The sequence below is a fragment of the Kogia breviceps genome, chromosome 4 (assembly GCF_026419965.1).
Source record: "Kogia breviceps isolate mKogBre1 chromosome 4, mKogBre1 haplotype 1, whole genome shotgun sequence".
In the NCBI taxonomy this organism is placed as follows: Eukaryota; Metazoa; Chordata; class Mammalia; order Artiodactyla; family Physeteridae; genus Kogia; species Kogia breviceps.
The window spans coordinates 94,109,293-94,133,326 of NC_081313.1; the positions used below are offsets into that span (position 1 = coordinate 94,109,293).

General features: G+C 42.4%; 1 protein-coding gene across 3 annotated transcripts in view; it reads right to left on the bottom strand.

Annotated features, from left to right (window-relative positions):
- TRIM36 (tripartite motif containing 36) overlaps nt 1-14,950 on the bottom strand; it is a 44,443-nt gene extending 29,493 nt beyond the window's left edge. For 2 of the 3 annotated variants that reach the window (XM_059061882.2, XM_059061881.2), the window contains exons 1-2: nt 5,651-6,370; nt 3,342-3,576 (exon numbers count right to left, since the gene is read on the bottom strand). In XM_059061882.2, the coding sequence (XP_058917865.1) occupies nt 3,342-3,576; nt 5,651-5,677 (262 nt within the window). In that variant the 5' untranslated portion in view covers nt 5,678-6,370. Of the gene's footprint in view, nt 1-3,341; nt 3,577-5,650; nt 6,371-14,887 lie in introns of those variants that run through there. The other variant, XM_059061883.2, reaches the window with a different exon arrangement.
- Nucleotides 14,951-24,034: the final 9,084 nt, after the last annotated feature.

Consider the following 24,034-nt stretch of genomic DNA (forward strand, 5'->3'; position numbering starts at 1 on the left):
AGATAAAGCAGTAACTGTGTCCTACACATAATACAATTATTGAATTAACAGTAAAAAAAAAAAAATGTTTTTCCTGGTACACATGGTATTTATATAAAGCCACCAATGTAAAACAGTCATCAAGCTTATCCTATCACAGTTCAGAATTAATCACTGTTGGTGCATCACTTAAGAGACCTATACTTTATCCTATAGATCTGTATTTTTAAACAATCATACTTCTGGAAACTGTTGAATATTTAAAGTAAAAATCAAGCATCTTTTTTTTTTTTAAGTGATCTAAATCAACACAGTAAATAAACATTACTAACAATGATTGCATCTTAATGACAACAAGTAATACAGAATGGGAGAAAAGCTTGCATATATATGACCAAAAATGAACAGTTATATAGCTCTTTTATTTTTACACAATTTAACATGCTAGTGTTATACACACAAATCTTACTCTCCTTTCAAGGCACCTTTTTATTTTAAAATCTGTCAAATGACCCATGCAATGCTATTTGAAAGGAATATGTGTGAAAGTGTAAGCCACATATGTCATTTTCCAGTAGCCACAAAAAAATAAAAATAAACAAGTGAAATTAATTTTAGTAATACATATTTAACCCAATATATCCAAAAACTATCATTTCAAAATGTAATATAAAATTATTAGAGATATTTTACATTCATTTTTTGATTCTAAGAGGTACAAGTACATATCTCAGTTCAGACTAAGGTGTTTCAAGCACTCAACAGCCATATGTGGCTAGTGTACTGGACAGATCTGGAATCTTTGCTGTGAAGATACCCAGAGTACTACTACTCTTCCACAAGGCAGCCATCATATTCTGCAGTCATCCCTTCACCAAGTTAAATATTCTTATTTCCTATAATTGATCTCCACAGAGAAGCTTTCTAACTTGCCCCCCATGAGGACATAATACAGCTTAACAGGGTTCTTCCTAAAGAAGAGGGAGGAACATCTTGGTAAATCTATTTCTGATCTCTTGCTCTGGAAAAAATGCCATCATCGATAAATATAAGCCATCATGGCATGCTCTGTATCTTATGGCAAACGTTTGTCATTCAACATACACTCAACACATATTTATTAAACATCTACCAACTACTGTGCTAGGTAAGTTCCTGAAAACAGAAACAGTTAACTAATTTTTCATCTATATTTCATTCATACTTTATATCGATCACATAAAAACTAACCAAATCTTAAGATTCAAAGCCTGTATAAAACACAGAATTTCATGAAATACACATGTGAGCTCAATCTAATGATCACTAGAAATACTAGTATTTAACTAGAATTTTATTTAATGGTCTGTGTTGAATATTAATATACAAAAAGTGAATCTTCTTGGTCAATCAAGCCAGGGTCCCTAATTATCCAATGAGAATCTACCAACTGAACATGAATTTTATCTGGTAGAATGATTTCAAGCTATCACTGTCTTTCCTCCCCTCCTCAGTATGCCAGTTTCCTAACAGGGATGAAAACATAAAAGTGATGACTTCACAAAGAGCATAACCCTCTCCAACCTCATACATCCTGCACTCCCATAGTTACCTAATGCTCCCTTTTTTGTATATACATATAACTTTTATGTGTGTAAAATATCCTCCAAGGAATTGGTGATTACCATTTTTAAAATACCATAATATGAGTCTTAGAACAAATCTCTTATCCACTCTCTGATGGAGCACATAGACACAAATATTGCCCAAGCAGACTCCATATCACAGTGTGGACCAAAAAAGATGGCATTCTCTAAAATGCAAATGAGGAGAAAAAGATCCTTTTCTGATTTAAAAAAAGGGTTTTTTTTTTACAATATTAAAAAGTTACTCCTATACTAAAGAGGGAGAAATGGACAGAGTAGACAAAAGGATTAAACTGAAAACCTCAAAGCCCAAACTGGGCAGAGCTGAAGCCCTGAAGTCTGGTGCTCATGGCCGCTCGAGGACTCTCCTCCATAGGAAGGAAGTGCTGAACATGATGCTGTGGTATTTCTACCCAAACCTCTGACTCCCCTTGACCCTTACTGCTGATTTTGGCCCTTAACTTCCCAGTGGCCCTGTTCCCAATGATTTTAAATTAATTTTGATCTACATTAATCCTGCAATAGATGTTCAGAAGAAAGAAACACCATCCCAACAGGAAAAAATTTAAACACCGGCTATATAATAATGGTATAGGACTTCCCTAGTGCCGCAGTAGTTAAGAATCCGCCTGCCAATGCAGGGGACACGGGTTCAAGCCCTGGTCTGGGAAGATCTCACATGCCACAGAATCAACTAAGCCCATGCGCCACAACTACTGAGCCAGCGCTCTAGAGCCCGTGAGCCACAACTACTGAGCTTGCGCACCATAACTACTGAAGTCCATGCACCTAGAGCCCAAGCACCGCAATGAGAAGCCCATGCACTACAATGAAGAGTAGCCCCCGCTCACCGCAACTAGAGAAAGCCTGCGTGCAGCAATGAAGCCCCGATGCAGCCAAAAATAAATAAATTTATTTTTTTTAATAATAAATTTATTTTTAAAAATAAATAAATAATGGTATAGTACATGTGCCATACATCTAATTAGATCTACTTCTACACACTACTACAGAATTCCACTACTGTTTAGCTGATGTTCAAAATCCTTATTTTAAAATTTGGATTAAAAAATGGCTGAAGGGGGCTTCCCTGGTGGCGCAGTGGTTGGGAGTCCGCCTGCCTATGCAGGGGACACGAGTTCGTGCCCAGGTCTGGGAAGATCCCCCATGCCATGGAGCGGCCAGGCCCGTGAGCCATGGCCGCTGAGCCTGCGCGTCCGGAGCCTATGCTCCGCAACGGGAGAGGCCACAACAGTGAGAGGCCCGCGTAATGCAAAAAAAAAAAAAAGGCTGAAGAATAAAACGGAATAAAATGATACCAAATAACATTCCTCTAAAAAGTCTTCTAGAACTGGGCATTATGTAGTCTCATCCCTTAATTCTGCATATTTGTTTACCTATTACCATACATAGATGGTTCCCTAGTATTTCAGTAGTCCATTATTTCATTCCTCATATAAAGGACTTCACAGGGTCAGAACACCCCCTAAAATACAGACACAGTTAATATTCGTGTTCAATATCCAATATCCATTTTAAATGCATACCAAAAGACAATAAAATTTCATTTTGATGTTTTAAAAGTTCATTTTAAAGGAGAGAGGGATTCTTTTCTAACTATGGTTTTAATTTATTCACCTGGAATGATTAACCCCCAAAACAACGAAAATAATTTCCCTTCCACGATTATCACTGAACATATAACCAAACTCCACCACCCCAGGTTCTACCACATACCTGGTCTGCTAATTCTGTCAATTTTATCCATGCTAGGGGAGGGAAGCCGGAGTCGAGGACTGCTCTGATTGGAGTTGTCTGATCCCACGTCATTGAATGAATCATCAAGCATCAGTAAGAGTTCTTTTACACATTTATGACAGATACTATGTTGACAAGGGAGAATCAACGGGTGGGTAAACAGCTCCTTGCATGCCGGGCAAATGAGCTCTCTTTCGATATTCTTAATGGTAACCTTAAGTTGAGAAAAAGAAATCAGAATCAAAGCCTTTTAGTGTGTAAATACATTAACAAGCTTATACCTCTTGTATAAGTACATGTGTTTACCTTTCAAAAAAGAATTAAACAGATTTTTTTAAAGTCTGAAGTTTCGTTTTGTCTATGAAAGTCTATACCATTAATTATGTCCCCCTCATCATCCATTGCCTAGAGGTGAAAGGACATGAAATGGTTAAAGAAAAAAAGAGAAAACCTGAAGTATGAGGAAAATTAGCATAAAGTATTAAGGGACCATAAATATTTCATCAACAATTATTAAGTTATTCAAATCATTATTAATTAACTGATTTAGGACTTCAATGAAATCCTGAAAGTAGATTACTTCAATAAAAATTAAGTATATAGCACTAAGAATAGGATTATTCCTATTTAGCACATTAGCTCTGTAACTGGCAAGTAACAAGAGCTGGTAAAAACTGGGTTAGCCATTATGTTCATGGAACTCTACTTGAAATCTATTTACAAGCTGAGTTATCAGCAACTTTCTACATTAAATGTGACCATTTTCCACATGCTGCAACTGTAATGTAGGTAAGAAGTTCCCAGGCTACATACCAAAGCAGTTATCTTAAAAGCACTTTATGAATACTAAAAGGGTATAGAGGATTAGAAGGAACCATTATAAGCGCTCTCTCAATACTACAAGCTTGCAATATTTTCAGTGAGAAACATTTAGACTCATCACAACTAAAAAGGTCTGATGACCTCATACCAGTTTTCCCATCCTTTGACTGTAGTTTTTCCCCACGGATCCCAAACTTCAGGTGCTATGAATCTATATTTAGAATCCCTGCAATTTTAATGATGGTAGAATTTTAAAGTACTCATAACCCTGTACAATCATTTCAATACTGGAAACACAATGAAAATTAAAACTGAATTAATTCCCTTGTTTTAGTTAAATAAAAATGCATGTGAGTATTCCCCTTAAAATGACACCAAGTGCTTTAATAATCCCTGACAATAGCACTTCAGCCAACTGGCTTTATCACTGTCAATAGGTCTTGTGATGCAGCGTTCCTTGATGCATCACACATGTTTAAAAAAAGCCCACATCACGTCATAGTTTTAGTAAATTTGGAGGATATCCACACCTTACAATTCAATCAAAGAATACAGAATATTCACATCCTCTCTCATTTCGTAAAGAATTTGACATCTGATTCAAAAGGAAATTATTGTCCTGAATGTTCAAGACAGGCTCTCACGCCCCATTTTATGAGAGGTTTACTTCTCACTGAAAGAGCTAAAATCATTTCCACTTTTCTTGTACACAGAGCAGTGCATAAGCTTTCTAATCACGATGCATATAAAGCAATTCTTACGCAAAAGAAAAATTTAGTGCTCATTTTACACTCACTGAGGAAACAACCTGATTAAGAGAAATGTGATGTGCTGGTTCCCCCAATTAAGCTATTTCAAAATAAAAGAGGTTCGACGGGAAACTAGCAAGTTGGAAAGAATTGCATATCCGACCCCTTGAAACAAAAACACTTGAACCCCAACAGCTGCTGGAGTAAGCCCGCCTCCCGCGAGCAGGCAAAGGCGGGGAGGAGCCACTGCTCGCGGCGACTGCGGGCCAGGCCCGCGAGGGTCCGAGGGAGACTCGAGAGCCGGCGCCACCGCGCTCCCAGACAAAGGAAGGCGGGACACGCGCGGGACACGCGCCCCGGGCCGCGACGGGCACCCGACTCCCTAGAGCGAATTAATTCTACAATCTGAATACCATTAAAGAGCCCCGCCCAAACTCCCCGAGGTTCTCAGGTGGGCCATCACCGCACAGGAGTGGCGCACTCTTCCGGGCCCCGGTATCCCCGAGTCCGACCGTCCCACTGAGGGGCAGAAAAGGGGCGCCCCGGGTTACGGAACCCTGCCCGGGGCGGGAAAGGCAAAGAGGAAGCGGGGCCACCACACGTCCGCCCTCTCTCCTCCGGGGGGAGAGGGTCCCTCACGGCTCAGGAAAGAGAGACCCAGGGGACCCGGCGCGCCGCCACCGAGGCGTTAGGTGGCCGTCCCTCTCCCCCACTCACCAGCGAGTCTGAACCATCCCCCTCCATGGTAGCCTTCTGCCAGGTGTCGTCAACGGCAGGATCCAAACAGGCAGACGGGCGGCCCCTGGCTGGGTCTGGTGGGCGGGTCCCTTTGGCGGCCTTGGAGCCTCGGTTCGGAGCCGGAGGGCAAGCTGGTCAGCCGGACCCGACCAGCGGACCGACGCGGCGAGGAGGAGGCCAGGGCGGGCGAAAGCAAAGACGCGGAGAGCCGAGCTTTGCTCCCTGCGATGGCCCAGTGAATCCCACCCCGCAGCCGGCTGCAGCGGCAGCTCCTGCGGCCTGCGACTGGGCTTGCAGCCGCGCGGAGACCAGGGCCAGGGGTCCGCGGAGGGCGGGGCCGGGGCGGGGCGGCGCCGTCGCCCGGGCAACAGCGCCCACCGCACAAAGGAGGAGGGGCTGCGGGCGGGTGGAAGCCCCAGCGGCGGGGAGCAGTGGGCGGGGGTGTGGCAGTCAGCGGGGTTCCAGCTCGCTCAGCCACCGCCTCTGCCCTTCCCCCGCCACTCCTCACTGCCTCCCGGGCCGCCACCTTCGCCCCTTGCCGGGTAGGAAGCCTCGGAGGATCGGAAGTGAGGGCGGGGAAGGGCGGTGGAGGCCGAGGGCCGAGCCGGGGCCGCGGTGGAGCGGTCCGGCGGTGCTGCCCCTGACGACTGCCCTGGCCACTGCTCCTCGCCGACCCTCTGCTCTTCATTTTACTTTCCGTGCGCTTTGCTAACGCGCACGGAGACAAGCTCCATTTCCTGACTCGAGCCGGGGCGGCGGGGCGAGGGCTGGCCCAGGCCACCTTCCCGCGCCGTCGCACCCGGCACACAGAGTCGCGTGCGGGGGAGGCGACCAGAGCGAGACCCGGCTCACCCCACCCCAACCGGGGCTGGGGGTTTCCCCTAGAGGGTCCCTGTCCCCGCCCCGCTCTCCTCCTCCTCTTCCGGCCCGATTCGTAGCGTGAACTTCACATTCCCTGACTGGTCACCGACCACTCGTTTTCTGCTTCTGCTTTTACACACCAGGGCGCCGCGTTGCGCACGGCACGTTCTTGCCAAGTGGCGCGGGGACAAGCCTCAGCGTAGGGGTCCCTCTCCCGGGTACTGGCCGGGAATTAGAGGCGGCAGCCCCCTGCCCCGCCTAGTGTGTGCGTCCCGCGGCCGCCGCCGCGCGGTTCCCACCCCCGGGCACGGAGGGTGCGGGGAAATCGGGACAACTGGTTGGTCTTTAACGGCTCCGGCACCCACGCACCCAGGCGGTGGACGCTCGCCCTCTCAGGCACCGTTTTTCCAGCTCAGAGACTAGCCGCATAAAATTCACCTGCTGCGGTTCAAGCGCGTTTCTTCCAGTTTTGAAGGCAAACCGAAAACACATTAACGTGGGGTTGTTGGAAACCGTATTGTTAGATCACGACACCGCCCTCCCAGCTGGCTAAATAATTCCATCTCTTATGTATATAGACTGAGCAAACAGGAGCTCTAAGCAGCTGGGCGAAGGGACCGCAGAGCTGTAGCGCGGCATCCTGTTTAGGTTTTGACACGCTTCCCACTTTTATTTCCCATTTAGGACAAGTCTCTGTCTGTGGCAAGTTCCGCCGTCTTCCCACAGCACTGTCAGCAGTAACAGCCTCTTCTCCAGCCGACAATTAAATAACGCTGTGGCAGTGCAGAATTAAGAACAGCAAGGGACCGTAGCAATTGTCTTTAGTGGAGTACCCTCAATTTACAGATGAGGTGCAGAGAGGATGAACACCTTGCCAAGTAATGACTGGACTATTCTTATCCAGATTAGTACGCGCTGCGTGGCCGAACATGCTGGAGATGAGGCTGCTTCCTCCCCACAGGTTCTGAAGCGTCCTAATCAGAAGGGAACTGAGGAAGATAACAAATGCGTGTGTAATTTAGTTACCTATATGATGTCCTACACCATGTTCCCATATAGATTTTAAAAGGCTCGACCATTAAAAAGCATTATAAGTCGGTTTCTGTCTTTAATTCTGGTCTTTGGGTTCAACAATACCCCTTTGGCTGTAATCTCACATCAGCACCCTTGAATAGCGCTTTGGTCCAAAACTAACGAAAGTACAGAGTAAAAGAGATTAGAAGGTTTCATTAACATGAACTAAAGAAAAAACTGTATAGACAATACTTGGCTGAAAATAAATTTGAAAGCCCTTCCATTATGCAAATCAAATGACAGTGAGTTATTTTCCACCTGATTCTCAAAGTTCAAAAAATATGTTAATACACTTGGTAAGAATGTAGGAAACTAGACACTTTCAAACTTTTTTGTAACAGTGTAGAATGGTCCAGCTTATTTGAAAGGAAATTTTGTAAAACCTATCAAAAAATTTCAGTGTTTCTACCTTTAACTAAGCAATCCCACTTCTAATAACTTTCCCACTGAAAGACTTGCGTTGTGCACAAAAATGTGTACAAAGATCTCAGGGGGACTTCATAGAAATTAAATATCAAACATCCATAATGTACATCCATGCCATGAAAAGTGTTTCAGCATTGCAGCAGTTAAAATGAATGCACTGATGAGAAAGGATTTCTAAAATAGTGTAAAACAAATACAAAACCATATGGATTCTGTATGTTGCCACTTTGGGAAAAAAAAGGTGAGACAGGCAGGCATATTGCTTACATAGGCAAATAAGTAAATAAAAGTAAGTCTGAAATGGAGCACAAAAATTGGTAACAGTGTTGTGGAGAAGTAAGGGGATGGAGTCAGGTACAGAAGACACTTTCCACACACATTGTATTGTATTATTTGCACTTTATAATATGTATATGTTTTACTTCTAGAAACTTTTTAATGTAACTTAATCCATAAACTTTTAAATCCATATTTATTTAAACTATTTAACCCATATACTTTTAAAAGCAAAATGGGGGAGGGGGCATATTGGTAAGAAGATAGCAAATATGAAAACCACCAGTCTAAATGACCACTCTCCCATTTGGCTAGTCATTTCTCCCCCCTTGGCTGCCATGCTTTGGGGCATCTCATCACTTTCTCTCAATATCCAGCCTCCCAGTTATCAAAGATACCAAGAGCCTTCCCAGTTCCTCAACTTAAAATCCTGTGTGGTTTTTGGTTTTGTTTTTGTTTTTTTAATTCTTCTCTTTCCTTTCCCCGTACCTCTCTCTGACAGCCTTCAAATCCTCTTACAACAACTCAAAATGAATCTAGTATAGTATGGAGGGCCTAGAATTACCATGCTTCTTCTCTGTAGACATTTGAAGGCGTTTACATAGGAATGACATGAAAGATGTGTTTTGTTTTGTTTTTTAAATCATTATTCCCCCAGTTTGTATTGCATATACCATCCCTTGGTGCCTGCCCCTCCCCAGTTTGGAGTATCCTAGCACCTTCTTTTCCACTAGTTTCTTTTAAAACATGGGTCAAAATTCAACACAAGGAAGCCTATTCCACACCTATCACCCCCTCCAGTCCACAGACCTTCAATACTCCTGCCTATATTATGATATCTCGTGCTTGGTGGCGTTGTGTAATTGCTCTTCTATCACAGGGGTGTGAGCTGTCTCAAATCTATCTGCTTCATGAAGTCCAAAAGGTCAATTTCTCCTCCTTCACCTGCCATCAACCAACCACCACTCCCGAAACACACACTATTCAGGTCTGGTAAAATAGACGTTCAATAAATGTTCATTACCTCACACTTAAAATATAAACCTGATAGCCTTTAGTTTCTACACTATTCACTAAACTGACTTGCTCTCTTTCCACACTGACTCCCAATACCCAACAAGAGCTTAAATTCCTGGCCAAGTCAGGTCCTAATGACCCTGGTGCATATTTGAGTCAGTGCCCTGAGGCACCACTGGCTCTTAATCTGTTTGGTCTGAGGTCAAACAGCCAGGGTACCATTCTGTTAGTTTATCCTGAACAAGAACAAGCAACAAGGTCCCATGGCTAGCATACTTCTAAACCTTGCCCCCTGGCGGAAACAACCTGGGTTTTCAATTAAGAGGGCCCCCGGACTTAGGGGAAGTAAAGAAGATGGCAGTGAAGTCAATCAATGAAGTCAATCACAGGGTTTCACAGTAGACTGGCACATGCACTAAGCTGCTGGGTATCAGGAGGTTACAGGTGAAGGGACAACAAATGACATTTACCAATTATTGACCCAAGCATCTGACAATCCAAGCTTACCTGTCATAAAGTGTTTCTGTGGGAACAACCTCAGGGGAGAGGAGTCCAGCAAGCCAGGAAGTTCGGATTTCCCTTGCCGAGCCAACTCCAGCTCATCTTTCAAGGTGCAAATCTAGAGCCTCCATCCTCATTAGTCTAGTTCTCATTGATCAGCTCCCTTTACTCTGAGTTCCTCTAGCACTTAGAGTCTTACCGCTCAGTTTAACACGATTACATGCTCTCATTTTGTACACTCATGTTTGATGTTTTGTAAGCCTTATCTTCCCATCCATTTCAAGCTTTTGTTTGTTTAAGAGAAAATCCAGGAGGCATTTATCTGCTAACTGGTAGCACCAGACCAACAACTTGAGAGTTGATGAGAGGTACAGTGCTGCTCTGGCAGACACCTCTCCATTAAAGGCAGGAGTGTATTGGCTGCATAACTGGTGGGCAAAGGGGTCCCTTAGCCAACTTGGGTTGTGAACAATATCGATAATATTCAGAGGTTGTTAGCAGGTCCCCTTTGACCGCACCTTATTATACCTACACTTAGGGTTGCTAGGTTTAGCAAATAAAAACACAGGACACCCTGTTAAATTTGAACTTCTGATACATAATGAACTTTTTTAGTATGTGTCCCAAATATTGAATGGGATATACTTACATTAAAAAATATGCTGTTTAACTGAAATTCAAATTTAACTCTACATCCTGTATTTTACCTGGCATCTCTACCTCCCATTGTTAATGATCATAGTTTGCATATAAGGTGTCTCAAGACCCAACCCTGTTGTCAAAGTAGCAAGATGTAATAGCTTTACTTACTGAAGGCATACTATGTACCAATAACAGTATTAGGAACTTTGCACAGAATATTCATTTAATCCTTGCAATAACCCTGTGAAATAGGTATCATTCCCTTCAGAGGGGACATGTAACAGTCACAAGTCCTCTCCACCTCTATCCGGAGATTAAGTAATACCCTCAAGGTCACATGGCTAGATACCAAGAGCCAAGATTCAAACCTGGGTCTCACTCTAGCATCCCTACTCAGGCCCACAGGAGTGTCTATCATGCAATTTCAATTTAATACAAAATATGATTTAAACAGTCTTTGACAAAGCAATTTCAGAGACAGTTTTCCCCCCCAAATTATCTTTCGAGTAATGTAGTAAAAACATCAGAGGAAAATTCTGATATTTATAAAATTAACTATGTTCAAGTGATCCTGCTATCATCTAAATCTTCTCTTCACCTTTCCTCCTCCCCACAACACACACACTTTACCCAATCCCAAGACATAAAAAGATATTTTAAAGGATACTTTGCAGTGGGCACAACCTTAGTATTATCACCCAGTTTAGATTCAGTTGTGTGAGCAACTATCTATTGAGCCTTCTGAAACAGATCATTTGGTGGTATGTTTGTTTTGGTCCCAGGAGATGTTTAAGACTTTACATTAGTTGAGATGTGAGGATTTTCTAAACGTAATTCTTTCAGAGTATAAGCATCTTCTTGAAAGCAAATTTTGTGTTTATAAAAGTTCTTGAATATTTTGTGCCTCGAAGATATTCAAAGTTAAAGGTAATAATTCACCAAGTAATGGAATCATCGCCTGTTTCTCTATTAAAATTAAATGTAAGCTTTCCAAGTCCTCTTTATTTTGCTCTAACTATTGTACTCCTTGGATGTGCCTGAACAGTAATTATTGAACTAACTGTGGGAAACAAGAAGTGCTTTCTGGCTGTGAATACATAAATATAAGTATGTTTAAATGCTAAACAAAGAAGCATACTGAATTTAACTCTTCTATGTTCCTTGTCATCAAATCTTCATTATATGATTCTAGAAAAGTGTGTGATAGTGTGAAGAAAAGAAGTGTATGAAGATGATAAAAACTAATAAGGTAAATCTTTCTAGAGACCAAAACAGTTAGAAAATACTGCTTTGTGTAATCCTAGATACTGACCACAGAGTTGGAAAGCTCTCTTTTAGCCCAAAGAGATGAGTTACAAAAGAAAAACCAAACCAAACCAAAACAACAAAAAACAAAACCTCAGAAAGCAGCTTCCAGAAATGGTACAAATTTCTGTATTTCTATGATAGTGAAATATAAGCAAGTCCATTTACATTGATTTTTAAACCTCTTGAGAATTATCATAGGTATTAACCATGCTCAGGGTATTGTTTGATGAACAGAAAGACTACAATGGTAGAGATCACTGTGTACTTTAAATATTAAAGTAATCATCACAATAGAGTAAAACTAGATGATCAAATTTGTCATGTGGGTTTTATGTTACTCTAAGAAGAAAGGCTCACCTCCCACATTCAAGAACACAACAGTAAGCTAATTTAATTTGAAATAGACACACAGCAAACTGCCCCTACTGGGAGATGCAGTGTATTGGAGGTGGGAGTGAAGTTCCACCTTTTACTCCGTAAAATTTTCTGTAAAGTTTGAATATTTTGCAATGAGCATGGTCTCAACTTTGAAGGAAGGGAAGGAAAGGGCAGGGTGTTAGGAAGACAAGAGCCTCTGCTCTTTATTTTTCTTTTTTTAACTCCATGAACTTGGTGTAATTAGATCAGGTTCGCATTATTTTTTACCTTACCAACTTGAGCTACAAAGTGGAACCTAACTTCTCGGAGGAAAATAAAGCAAGTCAAAGGTCTGCTAGTCCATGGCTAATACTCAGAGAGGTATTCGGTGTTCAAATCCTATATAAGCAGGGTTTTTAGTAGAGTTAGGGGGCGGAGCTGTGAGGAAAGTGGGCAGAGAATAAGCTTGAGTTGTAAAGGTTAGGAGGCGACTCCTGATCCCTCACGGCCCACCCCGCCAAATAAAAGGGAGAAGGAGGAACTGTCCTAACATCTCACTGTGAGAGCCTACTTTCCAACTCAAGAGATTTCACAGGAATACCTGCCTCTCTAACTTTGGAAGTCAGCTGAGCTCCTGCTCCTGCTTTTGCAGCAGGCCCATTACTGAAACCTAGTGAAGAGGGTCCGCCTAATGGAAAGTGAGGCAGAGAAATTCAGTGGATGAAGCCAGAAGGTTATTTGGGCTTTGTTTTTTCATTGCAGGGAGCATATTGTGAAACACAAGGCTAATTCTGAGAGGTTTGTTTTTGTTCACCTGAGTTTATTATAAGAAGTTTTAAGGGTTCGCTAATGGTTCCACCCTACTCGCCCATTTAGTATTCATGAGAAGTTCACCTGCCTGCTTTGTAATCACCTGGCATGTCAACTTGCAGATCCCTGGTCCCACCTCAAAACTATTCTCTCCGTATATCAAGTGCTACCTGCTATTGAAGGAAAGTATTAACCAACTAGTACAATTCTGGCTTACTCTGAAGAATGCCTGAGCACCACGGGCCTAAACTCACCTCTCCATCATCCTATTCCCGATCCCATCAAGAGTGGTACATTTATTTTGCAACCAACAAAAGGCATCCTCTTTCCTTCTCCCCGCCCCCCCGCCCCCGAGTTCCTAGGCAACCAGGGTCCTGCTGTGTGCTTTAGAGGGCCAGTTTCTGGCCCTCTGGCGGCAAGCCTCCTCGCTCAGAGCCAGCACTTCCTTCTGGACTTCTTTCCCCAGGGTCCGTCCTCCAGAGGGTAGAGAGGGCTGTAGTACGCTTCCCAGACGGGGCGGGGAGAGGGAGGGTGCTGGTGGCCAAGGGGAAGCTGTTTGGGGCGACAAGGAGCTTGGAGATGCCGGTCAGGATGTCCCTATGCATGTGCAGGAGGGCCCTCGAGTTGTAGGATGGAGCCCCAGGGTTCGAAGAAAAGTAGAACCAGGGTCCTCCATTTGTACTTCTGGTCCGGGGTGTAAATGATAGGGATGGCCCGAAGCACAGCCTCTACCTTCGAAATGTTAGTAAGTATTCTGTTTCGGATGAGTGTGTTCCGTGTTTGCAGAACAGGATAGAGAATTCAGGGAGGCTCACAGTTCGCCCGGGACGCTTTCGTCTGGGAGGGCGTTAACCGGCTCCCCAGCCCCGGGAGCCGCGGGACTGTCTGGCCTGAAGCATCCACAGAGTTGGGGTTAGTGAGGTATGAGACTGATGTTTCAGGTGCTCGCACCAGAGCTGCAGATCGTCCTTCTCCTTTCTGATGACCTTGCGCAGGGCCTCCTTTTCTCGTCTGTGCCACAACCTTTTCTCGAAACTCCAGGTGCAAAGGACAAACACAGACGCCGTTTCTCGCCTTCTAGCCACAGGCGAATCCCGGCAGGCCGCGCACCGCGCAGCCTTCGCATTTCCCGACACTTCCCGCCTGTAAACCAATTAGGTGCCTCTCCAGGCACTTTCTCTGATGCGGCGCGGAGGCCCGCCTCCCCGCAAGGCTTTCAGCTTAGGCGCGGCGCCACCCGGCCCGGCCGAGGGCGCGGTCACTACGCGCCACCGACAGCGCCAGCCTGGGTTTCTAAAGGGCTCTGGGACAGGTGCCTGGCTGAAATCCGGTGCCTTAGCATCTCCTCCTCCCCACCAAAGGAAGGATGTTTGAAATGTTCCCAACCTGGGACAACGGCCAAGGACCTGGAAGGAGTGCTGATAACACCAAGGCTTGGTGAATGGGGGTTCTGCTCCTATTTATCCGCCACAAGGTCGGACTGCTTGCTGAACCCGATCCCACCCTCCTCGCCTATTCGCCGTCTGGTCCGACCCTCCCTCTGCGCTCCGCGCCTGGACGGGCGAGGTCAACCACTCGATGTCACCACGCTTAGGAGTCCTGGGTGCGTCAAGGAGAGCCCCCTGGCCAATGCCCGGCCCTCCTCCCCATCTTCTCAGGCTGTGATCTTGACCCTCGCCGTCCCGAGAGCCCCCGCGGTCGCCCAGCTGGCCAAGTGCCTTTTGGCCCATTTCAGAAATGCCGCGCAATTAAAAAAAAAAAAAAAAAAAAAGGCGTCTACTTTGCATTCTGCAGCTGCTGGGGCGCCCTGGCTGAGAGCGCGGACCTGGGACTCCAGCCCCGCCCTCCCCAGCGGCTTCAAGGGCCCGGGACGCCTACAGCCACAGGCCGAGTAGTGCCTGGAGTGGGGGCCCAGGCCGCAGCTCCGCGCGCCCCGGCACTTACCTTGCCTCTGGCTAGCAATTCCATGATGTAGCCAAATTCACTTATCTCCCCCGACTCAGACATGGTTACGACCCTTCGCAAACTCGGGAGGAACCAGGCAGGTGCATCGAATATGTTCTTTTTCTCTCTCTTGCTCTGTTTTTAGTCTGAGTTTGTCCAAGCGTCCCGCCTGTATGGTGTTAACGAGGAAAAATGAGAAAGCCGGGGGGAAAAGCAAAAAGCGGGGTTGGGTGGGATGAAGGCCATAGAGGGCTCCTGGGAAGCCACGTCTGGCGTTCTTAGCTCCGGGCAGGACGACGTAACGGAACAAACGAGGGCGGCGGCGGCGGTGGCGACAGTGAAATCCTCACCGGGCGGAGCAGGGCGCGGAGGCCCCGCCTCCTCGGGGGTCGCGGCCCGCGCCTCCTGCCGGGGGTCGGACGGCTGCGGAGACAAACACCTACACAAAAGCTCGTCTGCTCCCGGCGTGGCGCCGCCCCAGCCCGGACACCCACTGGACAGTTAAAGCCGTCCTTTATGCGATGGCTGAGACGGTGGCTGTCTGGAGCTCTCAACGCAAGGACCAGGACAAATCCTCATCCCACTGTCTGGAGGTGCGAGGGCAGAGAGAATGAATGCGGAGCAGGCACAACAAAGGATCTGGCTGACAGCGCCGGAAAAAAATATGAGTGAGGGCCCAGGAAACGGCAACGCCGCATCTCAAGTCAGCCTTCCTGAAATCCAATAGGTAACAAAGACCAAGCCAGCGCTTCTGAGATGAGAACAAATACCAGGATTGTATTTTAAACACTCTAAGTGTGTAAGGTCGATTGTATCTCTATATCCTCTTGATACTCAACTTTCCTTTAATTTAAAAAAAAATAAAGGATTTCTGCCAGCAAGATTCCTGGACAAACATTCTCACCCCTAGTTACGACTAACTCACTTTCCAATTATTTATTTCATTGATTGAGTTAAACATTCAGTGCATGTTTCTCACATTTTATACTTCTTTTAAAAATAGCAGCTCCCCTAGGAGGCTGCAGCTGAAACGGCCTCTTAGTCTTCTCCCTGCTTCACTCATACCTGACTATCTTTGCTTCTCTTGAGAAGAAAACTTGGCAGAACAAAGTCAGGACTACTCTATTCCTCCACTATAGGCAGTCTCTTATCTTTCTTGAAAAGGAGGAAAGTGATAAGGGCATGAGCTTTTCTTTTTTAAAAAAAAAAGAAAAGAAAAGAAATGCCAGCTATGATTAGATTAGACACAACTATAAAGATTTACTGCAAGAATGAAACCATTTTCCTTAGGGGTTTTTCTTGTTTGCCTTTTCTTTTGGTCATTTTCTGATTTCTCTTCTCTGGTCCAGAAATCCAAAAATATAATGATTTCTTTCTTTTTTTTTCCTGCACATAAAGCTCCAATAATGTTGCTCCTTGACTCTTCTTCCACTAGAACTTCGCTCCTTCTTCAGTGTGTTAACTTTTCTCTTTGAGTTGGTGCCGATCGCCTCATAGAGCAAGCAGCAAAAGTTAATGTGTTGGGTGTTCACAGTTGGGCTCAGTAGGAGATAAGACCAAATCATAATGCTTCTTGTTTAGAAGCTTCTCGTCCTTCTCAAGTTCTGCAGAACCTTGTGTATTCCCTTTGTTTCCATAAGGAAAACTAAACAGAATTCAAGTAAGGTCTGTAGCATCCATGAGTGCATTCCTCCCCAATATTAGCAATACTTGACAGATTGCCAGAAAGAGGTATTGCTTTAAAAGAGAAAGTTTTTCACACCCAGAAAGAATTTGTCACATAATAAAAATCACGATGTTAGAGCCAAACTAGTCTTATGTCAGGCATGACAAGCAGGAAGGAGGAAGGGAGAGACAAAGGAACAAAAAAAGCCAAATGTTTCCCCTTAAAAAGCTTTCCCCCAAAACCCCATCCAATGACCTCCACTTACATCTCCTGTGTGAGAACAAGGACATATGTCCACCCATAGTTACAAGGAAGGCTGGGAAGGTGATTATTTTACTCTGGGAACATTGTCACTCTAAACAAAATCAAGGATTTATTAGTGAGGAAGAAAAAGAAAGAGACATTGAGTAGGAAACTGTCAGTTTCTACTACGCCTGGGGTAAGTCCATTCAGTTTCCTTCTTCTTTATTTTCACTTATTTGGCTGCACCACGCGGCATGTGGGATCTTAGTTCCCTGACCAGGGATTGAACCCGTGCCCCCTGCAGTGGAAGCGTGTAGTCTTAACCGCTAGACCGCCAGGGAAGTCCCAGTTTGCTGAGTTTCAATTTTCTCTTCTGTAAAATGACTGGTTTTGAACTAAATGGTCTCTAACCTCTTCCTGCTCTTAATGTTAATGTCTCCAATCTAAGGATCCCTTTACCATCTGGCAGCACTAGCTGCTCTTTTCCCTGAATAAGTTGCTATTATAAAAGATCTATCCACCCGATCACTTGCTATTAGGAAATACTCCAGGCAAAATATGCTTAACAGTTGCCTGGATTCCCACCCAAGGCCAAGATGGGGCTGGGGGCAGGGTCTTAGAATCAGCTGCTGTAGTGGCAAGAAGTGGAACTGCCCATGAGAGTCCAGATCGGTGCCCACAAGTTGGACACTGAGCATTTACTCAGATGCCTGGTGGTATTTACCACTCTTTATTTAGTCACTGAGTGAATAGCAGTATGGAACATTAAGAACCTTTCAAAGATGACAGGCATACAAAATGAAGACTGCATTAACATTTCCCTTGAAATTCTCTGTACAGACTTCAAAGCCACAGGATCAGTCAGTAGGTGCCAAACAAAATTTGCTTTATTATTTTCTCTTCCTTCTAAGAACAAAATAAGATTAATATCATACAGAGTAATATCTAACTTCATTCCGCATAGGAACCAAAATGAAGATAAAAGTTAATTCACATTTCTCAAAAATAATAAAAGAATGACAGATGCTGCTTCACAGGGAACTTCCCCACCTAAAAGAAAGATATTTAATAGAGGGATTACGTGATGTGTGAATTTTTCACACTGAGAAGTCTAGCAACATTAAAGAGTCCCTCACTGTGGGAAATCTAATTGTCAGTTTCCATCTAATGGAGAAAACTTTTCAATATAACTGCTTGATTGCCATGCGGATTCCTGAAATAACTCTAACCTATAGAGAGCCAAAGCTTTTGGTTTCATTTTCATCCTTGACACCCTATTTTCTCCTCCTTATAATAAACAACATAACACAATAGTTTTAACAAATAACACAAAAAATACACATTCCAAGTTTTTCTTAGCTGTGGACACAAATAAATAATTGTACAAATTTAGAAGTTGAAATCTATGATGATGAATGTTTAGCAGTTTAAGAGTTAGAGACTCGAATTAATAATATAAAAATATCCTGGTTTTAATAAACCCTAATATTTACTTCAACAGTCTTTATTTCAAAAGTGGAAACATAAAATGTAGCTTTCTGACACAAATGCATACTAGCACTTATACCTAGAAAGGTCATTTAAAAAAATGAATTTTTTAACAGCTTTATTGAGGTATATTTACATACCATAAAATTCACCAATTGTAAGTGTACAGTTTAGTAATTTTTATTAAATTATGGAGTTATGCAATCATCTCATAATCCAATTCTAAAACATTGGAATATCTCTCCATTTATTGAGATTTTCTCTAATTTCTTTTAGCTGTGCTCTATAGTGTTCAGATATATTGCACTGCTTTTGTTACATGCATTGCTAAGTATCTTATTATTGTGAATGAACTTAATTTCTTAATTTCATTTTTGGGTTGTTTATTGCTTGTATGCAGAAATGCAACTAATAATCGCATAATAAACTGTATCTTGCAATGTTGTAAAATTCATTAATCCATGATTAAAGAAAGTTTTACTTTTTCCTTTCCAGTTTGTATGCCTTTATTTTTCTTGCCTTATAACTCAAGTTAGAACCTCCATTATAATACTGAATAAAAGTGACAGGAGTTGACATCCTTGCCTCATTCCCAATAGTAGCAGAGAAACAGTCCATCTTTAACCATTAAATATTGGTTTAGCTACATTCCATAAATTTTGATACATTGTGGGTTTGTTTTTATTCATTTAGAAATATTTTCTAATTTTTCCTTGTGACAGGCTATCTAGAAATATGTTGTTTAATTTCCAAATTATTCCAAATTTCTAAATAATTTAGATTTCCCATATTTCTTCCTGTTGATTTCTAATCTAACTCGGTTTTAAACAAAGACCATTTTTAAAAATTATTTCAGTGTTTTTAAAATACATTGAGGCTTTTTCATGGGCTAACATGGGAATTAGCAAACCTTCTCTTACTGGGTGAGATATTAGTTAAACATTTAACACTTGCAGCAATACAGTCTTTTTGATGAAAGCACACTCAACAATAGATAAACAAGTGGGTGAGACTATGTTCCAATAAACATTTATTTACAAAAATAGGCAACCGAATAAGCACATAAAAAGGTGCTCAACCATCAATAGTCATTAGGGAAATGCAACCCAATACCACTTCATACCTACTGGGATGCTTATAATTTAAAATAAATGGAAAATAAGTGTTCGTGATGATGTGGAGAAATTGGAAGCCTTGTACATAGCTGATGGGAATATAAAATGATGCAGTGGGAAACAGTTTAGTGGTACCTCAAGAAGTTAAACATAAAACTACCAGCAATTCCACTTCTAGGTAGATACTCAAAAGAACTGGAAGCAGGGACTCAAAGAGATACTTGTTTGTACACAAGTGTTCATTGCTGTATTTTTCGCAATAAACAAAAGATATAAACAACCCAAGTGTTGATCAACACATGACTGGATAAACAAAATGTAGTATATACATATAATGGAATATTTTTTTGTCTACAATACAGAATGAACTTCTGATATATGATACAATATGGATAGACCTTGAAAACATTAGGCTAAGTGAAATAAGCTAGACACAGAAGGACAAATACTATATAATTTTACTTATATAAAATGTCTAGGATAGGCAAATTCATAGGGACAGAAAGTAGATTAGACAGACTGGAGGGAGAGGGGAATGGGGAGTTACTGTTTAATGAGTACAGAGATTATGCTGTGGATGATGAAAAATTTGGGGTATAGTTAATGGTGATGGTTGCACAACATTATGAATGTAAATAATGCCACTGAACTGCACACCTAAAAATGGTTTTAAAAAATTAGGTGTCTGGCTCTTGAGTTGTAGTTTACTGATTGTTTCCTAAAATATTATCTGTTTGGGGTAATATTCCATGTATGCTTAAAAGGCATGTGTATTCTTCTGTTGGGTGGAGCATTCCATGAATCAGCTAGGTAAAGTTGGTTTTTCCATGTCTTAGGTCTTTGTTCTTCCTCTGTTCCTCCTCTACTGTATTCTTTTGTGTTAAACTTTTTTTAGTGAACCTATTTCATTCTTCTGTTGATTTTAACAAAATTACTACTTCTTAATAGTTACTCTAGGAATTATGATATAAATATTAACTAGGCACAATCTACTTTGGGTTAATACTGACTTAATACCAGTAAAATACAGCAACTTAACAATATAGTTCCAATCCTCCCTCCACTGCCATACATATTATGTATGTATAACACCTATGTATGTTATAAACCCAAGAATACATTCTTATAATTACTGCTTTACACAATCTAACACAAGATTGCTGTGTTTTTAAAGAAATTAAGAGAGGAGGAAAAAAATATATGTACACAATTTATTTATTCACAGTTTATCATTTCTGGTACCTATCATTTCCTGCTATCTATAGTCATTTCCTTTCATTCTGAAGACCTCCTTTAGTATATTTGTAAGACAATGTGTTAGCAATGTTTCTTCAGTCTTTTAATTAATCTGTAAATCCAAAATAATCACAATAAAATTACTTTCAGGATTTTCTAGGAACATGTCAAGTTAATTCTAAAATTAATTCAAAAGACCAGTGGGTAAGACTCTGTACTCCCAATGCAGGGGGCCCGGGTTTGATCTGTGGTCAGGGAACTAGATCCCACATGCATGCTGCAACTAAGAGTTTGCATGCCGCAACAAAGAAGTCTGCATGCCACAACTAAACATGCCACAACGAAGATCCCATGTGCCACAACTAAGACCCGGTGCAGCCAAAATAAATAAATAATTTTTTTTTTTTAAAGAGAGAAATACACAAGATTGGCCAAGACAGTTTATAAAAGTACAATGCTGTAGCAAATACAAAAATGAAGCCATAATAATTAGAACAACTGGTATAAGAATAGATGAGTAGATCAATAACACAGAATAGAAAATCTAGATTAAAACTTATGATTAGATTTTACATGATTTCTGTTTATTTACTAAGTAATAAAGGTGATGTTTCAAATCAGTGATGAAAGGGAGGAGATTGAGATGGCAGAGTAGGAGGATGTGGAACTCACCTTCCCCCACAAACACATCAAAAATACAACTACATGTGGAACAATTCTTACTGAAAACTAACTGGAGACTGGCGGAAGGACTGCTGTACAACCAAGCCTGTAAGAAAGCTACATACAGAATCAGGTAGGAAGGGAAGAGAAAGAGTCAGGTTGGGACCTGCGCTCCTGGGAGAGGTCTCAGAGGAAAAGGGAGATTACACAGGTGGAGACTTGCCCTGGGAGTGAGTGGTTCAAGCCACATATTGGGTGCCTTGGCCCTGGGGTCCAACACAGGGAAGAAGACAAGCCCCCCGGGCTGGTTGGAGGGCCGGTGGCACTAACAGGAGGGCTGTGGGAAGCCTGGACTCCACTTGTGAAGGGTGCGTGAACACTTGCTTGCTCTTGAAGCAGGGCAGAGACAGTGGATTGAGACGGCATACCACTGCCCCTGCATGTACCCCAGCCTGAGATGAGTGATAGCTCCAGCCACGTGCATCATGACACAGCTCTACACTAGGGCAAGGTCTGCCAAGGCCCAAGGAGAGAGCTCAGCAGTGAGACAAAAATGTGGCTGATGTGGCTGCCCCCACCCTGATGAGCAGGGTGGGGGCAGCCATTACTGGTGCTTACATAGGCAGCACATCAGAAGCAGTCTGGGACTCTGACCCCAGCCGGACTGCCACAGACCACACCCTGACTCATGCCAAGTGCCCACACTAGCCCCTCTTGCTCCAGCACTGCTTCCCTCTGGGGTGAGGGTGCTGGTGCTGGGAGGGGCGAGAGCACACACTTAAAGGGAACAGAACCGGCTCAGACCCAACCCTCAAGACTTCTGCTCCAGTAACTTGGGACCAACCCCACCCCTGATAGGGTGATGATGGTCACAGAAAAGACGGTTAGACCTAGCTCACACCTGGCTCCAGCCCTAGCTGCTCCATCCCAAGCCCCACCTCCTACCATGGTGATAGTGACCAGCACACCCTGGGGAAAGATGGGACTCGTGATCACATGAGATTCAGCTCCCCACACAGACTGAGTGAGGATGCTCCCACATAAGGACACTCTTTCAAGACCACAATAGGTAACTGTTTCACTCAATTTCAGAGTGACAAAGAAAGTCAAACAAAATGAGAAGACAAAAGAGTTTGTCCCAATTGAAAGAGCAAGAGAAAACCCCTGGGAAAAAACAAAAAGTGAAACAGAAATAAATAATTTACCAGACAAAGAATTCAAAGAATTAGTAATAAAAATGCTAACTGAAGTATGGAAAAGGATAGACGAACACAATGAGAATTTTAACAAGGAACTAGAAAACATAAAGAAGTATCAGTCAGAGCTGAAGAATATAATAACTGAAATGAAAAACACATTAAAAGGAATTAACAGCAGACTAGGTGATACAGAAGAACTCATAAGTGATCTGGAAGAGAGAATAATGGAAATTACCCAATCAACCACCAAAAGGAAAAACAAATTAAAAAAATGAGAACAGTTTAAGAGGTCCCTGGGACAACGTCAAGTGTACCAACAATTGCATTATAGGGGTCCCAGAAGGAGAAGAGAAAGAGAAGGGAATTGAAAATGTATTTGATGAAACTATGGCTGAAAACTTCCCAAACCTGAAGAAGGAAAAAAAAATCCAGGTATAAGAAACAGAGGGTCCCAAACCAGATGAACTCAACAGACCCACACCAAGACATATCATAATTAAAATGGCAAAAGTAAAAGAAAAGAGAGAATTCTAAAGGCAGCAAGAGAAAAACGAAGAATCACATACAAGGGAAACTGCAAAAGGCTATCAGCTGATTTTTCTGCAGAAACGTTGCAGACCAGAAGGGAGTGGCATGATGTATTCAAAGAACTGAAAGGGAAAAATCTGCAACCTAGGATACTCTACCCAGCAATATTATTATTTAGAATTGAAGGAGAGATAAAGAACTTCTCAGACAAGCAAAAAATAAAAGAGTTCATCAATGCTAAACCTACTCTAAAAGAAGTCTTAAAAGGTCTTCTATAGGAAAGGCAAATACATAGTAAAGGCTGAAGATCAAACACTTAAATAAGCTAGTATGAAAATTAAAAGACAAAAAAATTATAAAATCAACTTAACTATAATAATTATTAAAAAGATAAACATGAAATTGTTAAATATGACATCAAAAACACAAAATGTTGGGGAGGGGAGTAAAAAAATGTAGATCTTTTAGAATGTGTTTGAACCTGAAGGACTACTTGTTTGAAACAAGTAGACATAGTTATAGGTCAACATATATGAACCTCATGGTAACCACAAATCAAAAACCTACAACAGATACACAAAAACAGAGAGAAAGCAACATCAGCATACCACTAAAGAAAATCATTGAAACCCAAAAGAAGAAACTAAAAGATGAAAAAGAGAAGAAATACAGAAACAACCAGAAAACAAGTAACAAAACAGCAATAAGTATGTAGCTATCAATAATTACTTTAAATATCAATGGACTAAATGCTCCAATCAAAAGATATTAGGTGGCTGATTGGATAAAAAACAAGACCCATTTATATGCTGCCTGCAAGAGACTCACTTCAGAGCTAAATACATACACAGACTGAAAGTGAGGGGATGGAAAAAGATATTTCATGCAAATGGAAATGACAAGAAAGCAGGGGTAGCAATACTCATATCAGACTTCAAAACAAAGTTTATAACAAAAGAAAAGGAAGGGCATTAGGGATCATTACAAAAAGAGGATATTACACTTGTTA